This window comes from Phalaenopsis equestris, unplaced genomic scaffold (assembly GCF_001263595.1).
Source record: "Phalaenopsis equestris unplaced genomic scaffold, ASM126359v1 Scaffold000002, whole genome shotgun sequence".
Lineage (NCBI taxonomy): Eukaryota > Viridiplantae > Streptophyta > Magnoliopsida > Asparagales > Orchidaceae > Phalaenopsis > Phalaenopsis equestris.
In genome coordinates, this window is record NW_018164444.1 from 30,750,492 (window position 1) to 30,757,196 (window position 6,705).

Here is a 6,705-nt window from a genome sequence, read left to right on the forward strand (position 1 = left end):
CCGTTTTGTATTTTCTCCCATTCTCTTAGTTTTTACATTTTAACCAATTTTTATAACATAACTTTTTATATTTTTATCTTTTCTTGCACATTATTATTCCACCACTAACTATTTTTATTTATAAATTTTTTTTTATTCTCCAAGCACATTTTTTGCTACTTGTTTTAAGTGTTTGTTACTTGATCCAACATAACATTTGCTTCTTCATGATCATCCCAAATTTTGAAATCTTGAATCTTACTCATAAAAATAATTTTATTTGTCTTTTAGGTTCTCCCATCTAATTCTATGATGATGAGTCCTAATATTCTTTATTTTATAATTCATCATCTTAAAATTTAGAACTAATAAACGATGTTGGGTACTTAAATTCTCACTTGGAATGAATTTACAATCTTTACAATATCTACGATCTCTTCTTTTCATAAGAAAATAATCAATTTGTGTTTTATTAGATCCATTCTTATAAGTAATAAAATGTTCATCTATTTTCTTGAATAAAGTATTAGTAATAACAAAATCATACGCTAAAGCAAAATCTAAAATAGCTCTACCTTCTTCATTAGTTACTCTAAAACCGTAGCCACCATGAGTATATCTGAAGTCTTCTACCACTCTACCGACATGTCCATTTAAATCTCCTCTAATAAAAATTCTTTCTTCAAGAGGTATCATTTGTATTAAGCCTTCTAAGTCATTCCAAAATTTCTCTTTAGACCCTGTATCTAAACCTACTTGAGTAGCATAAACACTTAAAATATTAAAAATCTTAATATCAATGATAATCTTAAGAGTTATAATTCTTTTACCAACTCTATTAATTTTTACAACATTATCTTTCAAACTCTTATCAATAATTGCACCTACACCATTTCTAGTGCGACTCTTACCAGAATACCAAAGTTTAAAACTTAAATTATCAATCTCCTTAGTCTTTTCTCCAACGCATTTAGTTTTTTGAATCATAAGATATTAATTTCCTATGAATCATAATATCAACTAATTTCATTAATTTACTATTGAGAGTACCTATATTTCAAGATCCTATCCTAATATTAGTTTCATTAGTTTCATGGACTAACTTCTTTACCCGTATTCGTCCGTAATGTGGGAACCCTTGCTTATTTGACACTATACTCAGACGCCGATGTAGCAGCCCTTGCACACTTTTCACTGTATTCGGGCTATACAACGTATCGCTTCTAGGGGACGCCCTAACACTTACACAATGATCAAAAGTTTTCATGCCATGATTTTTTTCGACAAGTTTTATGCTGGCTGGGGGCTACCTCACGAAAACCCCTACCTAACGAAACCCTCCACTTTTCACCTCCGGACTTGGGACCAACAATGACAGTGTTAAATTCTATTATAGACAAAGATAAAATATGTGAATTTTGAAAATTGGGTTCTTCTTTTTGGATATTTTTTTTCCTATCGAGTTTAAATGAATTGAATTGAATTTTATTTTGTTACGAGGTGTGGATTCTCCATAAGAGCAAGCCTCTATGTTTAATTATATCATTTGAGAGTGGTCATCTCATAAGAAATTTTTTTTTTGTTAGACATGAAAAATATCTTGATTTTAGTGTTATATTCAAGGATATGACCTTGGAATTAAGAAGTATTAGTTAAAGTTTGGAATAAATTTCAGTAAGGGATCCAAATGAGGAAGAGTTGGAGTATTGGCTAGCTAGGAGATTAAAAAGTGCCCAGTCTATTCCAGATTGGACTTTAATACTTTTTTGAGGTTTTATTTATGTTTAATTTGTCCAATTTTATTTAAATTTATTGACTTATGTGTACAAGATAACATTGGGGTATAGCTAAAATAAGATGGCTTATAACATAACAACTAAGTACATCAGCCTCGAAATCCTAGGTCTCAATTTGAGGCTCATCACAAGGGTAAAACCTCGAACTTAAATTTAATGCAATGATCATGAGAGACTTATAACTTGAAACATTGCATAATACTAAGAAAGCTCGACGTACAGTTTTGCAATCTTGTCTAGAAACGATTACTATTTAAATTCACCTAAGAATTTTGAAGTTGATGGAATTGGCTCGATGCAAATGCACAATATATTTAGTTTTATTGAATTAAGAACTTTGTCTCAGAACTCAGCAATTAAAGCTAAGCAATCCTATTATGTTGGTGCTAATACTGACTTTCTAATGCAAGTTTCTTTAATTATTTGTCCTCAGGATAAGAAAGAAAATTTAAATCTTTCATTCGACTAATGAAGCTTGGATAAGCATTCGCTGGATTAATGATCTTTATTAAGCATTTTCTTATGAATTAGACAATCAACCAAATACTGTTCATCAGCGGTTCTTAAGGAGGTTGAAGTTAATCATATTGAACATATTGCTTAAATTATACCGTGCAAGTTTTATATGAAATCAATTCCAAATCATTATAGGAAAAACAAATGAATGCAGAAGAGATCGTGTAATTTTTAAAGCAACTGATACCGGAATTGACCCAAATCATAATAGGAAAAACAAATATTATTACCAAAAATAGATAAGCGGTTACAATCAACACCTTTAAAAGGAAAAATATAATAACATGACACCTGAAAATTTGAAAAAGCAACATACACGACACAAATAATCAAACTAGGGTGGGATCTCGGGATAGTGGTGGTGATCGGAGAGCTTAAAAGTGGCGGTAAGGTGGGAGCGCGGAGCAAGTGGGCGGATATGACAACGAAACAATAGGTTCTTGCTGTCCAGGGTGGAAACAAGGTGGAATTTGGGTTCCCGCGGGCTGAAACAACAAATGTGTCTGGGGGGCGGAGTAGGAGGGTCGGGATAGTGGGGAGGTGGCAGGGATGTGGCCCGAGATCATCGAGACATCAGTTGGTGGGAAGGGGAGAGGATTTATGATAGCCAGAACAGTGATGACAACAAGAGGGAGCGTTGGAATAGTAAGAAATATGGGGCTAAAATGCAAAAACTGCAGAAAGAGTAGCGAGGCAACTGTTCCGGGCGGCTGCAACAGGAAAAAACGGTGGGAATCAGTGTGGGAGGATGCAAAATGGGAATAAAGTAGATTAACACCTTAGGACAGAGGTACAATCAGAGCACCACCCAATTCCTCGGATACAACCCTCGAAGTGAAATGGACGCCGACGACTGTCCTAAACAAACTCACACCAAAAACTATTCTCGTGGTACTGCAGCAGTTACAGTACTACGATACTTTGTTGCGGCAAGCTCCCGCGCCAATCTACTGGGGTTGGGGGAGTTTGCTCTCATTCGGCGAAGCGTCTATCTTCTCATTGTTTGACATACAAGTCAGTCATGTTGAAGGTAGCGTAAACGTTGTATTCTTTCGATAAATCAATTTGTTCGTGTTGGCATTCCAAAACACATCTTGATAGAATACGTTCGTCCTGATTTAACATAATCATAAATTGAACTGTACGTGGATCAGTATTCTCACGAAGTAAGTCTCAAGCCATTAAATATGTAATTAGTTTCTTCCACTCTTCGTACTCATTCGAGTATATCTGATCAACAAGCATGTAAGTAGGAATCAACTATTGGAAGAAATCTATGGCAGGCTGGACCACACTGAAAGGATCCAAATCCCATTGAAAATTTCTCTTTCTCATAAAGCCCCAAAGATAATTTTCAAAACGGTGGTTCATACCCCCAGTTTGGACATCTGATGATAGGCATACTGCTGAACTGAATTTAATATCTGAATAACTCCATGATATAATCTTCCAGACATGGCACGAAAAGGCCTCATTCCTGACATGATGGATCTACCTCATTAATGGCAACTCAGGAAGTAACCTATATATCTGAAAAGTTTGAATTTTTTTATATGGGATTGTTCTGTGTCTGATATTGACTTTTAAAACTTATGACCCTTTTAGATATCTAATACCAGTCTTCTTAACGCTCCTCTTAATGTCTGCAAAACGACAGCTCGAGGCGCCACAATCTCATACTCTGCATGAACGCTCATTACTTTGGACTCACTACCTTCTATAATATTTACTGTCAACTTAGCTGGAGTCTCTCTCATGGGTTCAACTGGTATTGCTGGCGTCTCTTCCTCGTCGGCTTGAAGTTGAGAATCGTCTCTGAAATGGTTTTCTCTTGGAGCACTATTTATTTCTTCAGGTGCTACTTGACCTGTCAAAGAGATTATTCTCCTGCTTATTCAACATGATTCTATTTGCTTAAATTAGTGACAATTGATACACTTCCTGACAAGGACGGATTTTGGCGTTGCCCTTTGTTTTCCCTTTAGAACTAATGTCTCCTCAATCGTGGTCAACTTAGATGTATCCTTGGATGTAACCTGACCGTAAGATCTTGGGGTTGAGTTTCCCTGTATAACGTGGCGGGCTTCCAGTGATGCGGTCTGTCCACCTTTGAAGCCGGGTTCTGAAGATCCAATTTGTAGTGAGCGATTAGAAAATATCACTATGTTGGTCCAGGTAGTAATTTTATAATTTCCTTCCTGCCAGTGTAGGTACTGCAGATTATGCCACCAAAATAATGCACTATTCTTAAGCTTGCTGGAGAGTAGTTTCACCATTTCGTTCGGTGGGACATACCGACACTCAAAGAAATATTCCAGGGCTTTGAGCCACTCGATGAACTCACTCTGATCCACGTGGTCGTCGAAATATGACAAATCCACCGTTACTTTAAAATCTAGATTCTCAGATATTTCAGGTAATATCATTGTGGTAGAGTTCCTTCATTCCTGGAATACACATGCTGGAAGAGATTCTCTACATTCCTTTAATCTAGCAAGTCACCATTGTGGCTATAGGGGGGTGACCTATCCGGATTTCCTCTCTTGCAAGCAATAAACCTCAGTTGTAGTTGGCGGTTTTCTCACTGTATATCCTTTCTAGAAATCCCTTGAACTCTTCTTTGTGAATTTCTCATTAACAAGATCACATTATTTTTCCTCAATCAAGCTTCCGACGATTATCTCTTGGATGTGGGTGGGTGGAAGGATGTTTGTAATGGTGATGTAGGGTGAGAAAGAAAAATTTTAGTTAGAGATAGGGTTGGGTATTAGTGTATCCCCTAGGATAATCCTATTAACCCAAATCACGATAGGAATAATAAATATTTTTATTGAAAGCAAATAAGTGGCGACAATCAACACAATTAAAAGGGAAAATACAATCACACGACACCTGAAAATTTGAAATAGCAACACACACATGACTCAAATAATAAAACTAGGGTGGGATCTCAGAGTGGTAGTGGTGATCAACAAGGGTTTGGAAGGTGGCAGGAAGGTGGGAGTGCGGAGCAAGCCGGAGGATATGACAACGGGACAACAAGTCCTTGCTGTCCGGGCGGCAACAATGTGGAATTTGGGTTATTGGCGACTGTAACAGCGAATATGTGGAAGGGAGGTGCTGCATGAGGGTTGGGACAGCGGTTAGGTGATAGGGACGTGGTTCGGGATCACTGGTACAACAGCCGGTGGGAAGGGAAGAGGATATATGGTGGCTGGAACAGTGTTGGCAGCAAGCGAGAGTGAGGGAATTGCAGGGAGCGTGGGCTGCAATGCAGAAATTGTAGGAAAGATAGCGTCAACAACTGTTTCGGATGGCTGCAGCAGGGAGCCTTGTGGGGAGGATGAGGAAAGGGAATGGGGAAAATAAACACCATCTCGGGAGAGGAATACAACAGGAATACTGTCCAAACCCTCAGATACAACCTTCAAATGGAGAAAGCGGACGCCAGCAGTTGCACTAAACAATCATATGGAAAACTAACTTCTAAAACAACACACACACACACATATATGTATATATATATTGCAGGCAAATCAATGAAGTTACTCAAATGGTCTTCTGATTTTGACCCAAATCATGAAACTCTCACTGTACCGATATGGTTTAGTCTGTCGGTCAACTTTTTTTCTCGATTGATTAATTATGAAAATATGGTATATATGAAAATAATTTTTGAGCATCATTGGGGATCCTTTGAAGTTAGATTTGTCTACTTTCAACCTAACCAGACCCTCGATGACCATAATACTTGTGGAAAGGGATATTACTTTACCTGATGTTATTGAAGTCAGGCTGAGCACAAAGGCTGAGCACAATCCATAATGGTTATTGACAACAAATAATCATGGAACACAGACCCCCATATTGTACCCACTATAAGATGTTTGGCCATATCCTTGATAAATGCCACAAGTTTCATCCAAATTTGAAATCTAAGGTTCAAGTGAATAAGGATGGGTCTAACCCCACTGCTCTGAATATTTTAGTTCCACCTGGCGAGTATACTACCAGACAAGAGGTGTCTTTTGCCCCTGACGACCTCCTCATGACACTGCTGTTGCTGTTGCTGTTCCTGTGAGTGATGTGATGCTGGAACCTTCAAACCCAATAGAAAACAATACTGATGGACTATTACCTACAAATGATAGTGTTCAAACTGATAATCAGAAGATTGAGAGCTTTGTAACTCCGCTTCTTCAGGAAATATCCGAAGTAGAGGAAACTCATACTTCACATATACTAGCACCTATTGTGAGTACTACGGTTGGTATTTCTTCTGCTTCAGCTCTACCACCCCATCAGACTGATTCTTTGGAAGATGAATGACAAGTCTATTCCAGGAGGAAGAAGAAGAATGGAAGCCGATCCAGCTCGGGAACCTGTTGGATGATACATTGGTTGCTACCGGCAA

The 6,705-nt window shown here is 37.7% G+C and overlaps 1 protein-coding gene across 1 annotated transcript in view; it reads right to left on the reverse strand.

Annotated features, from left to right (window-relative positions):
• Positions 1-5,434: 5,434 nt before the first annotated feature.
• LOC110039346 (protein HASTY 1-like) overlaps positions 5,435-6,705 on the reverse strand; it is an 8,536-nt gene continuing 7,265 nt past the window's right edge. Inside the window, exons 5-8 of the mRNA XM_020744382.1 lie at positions 6,589-6,695; positions 6,287-6,429; positions 6,067-6,099; positions 5,435-5,750 (exon numbers count right to left, since the gene is read on the reverse strand). Of these exons, the coding sequence (XP_020600041.1) occupies positions 5,435-5,750; positions 6,067-6,099; positions 6,287-6,429; positions 6,589-6,695 (599 nt within the window). The remainder of the gene's footprint in view (positions 5,751-6,066; positions 6,100-6,286; positions 6,430-6,588; positions 6,696-6,705) is intronic.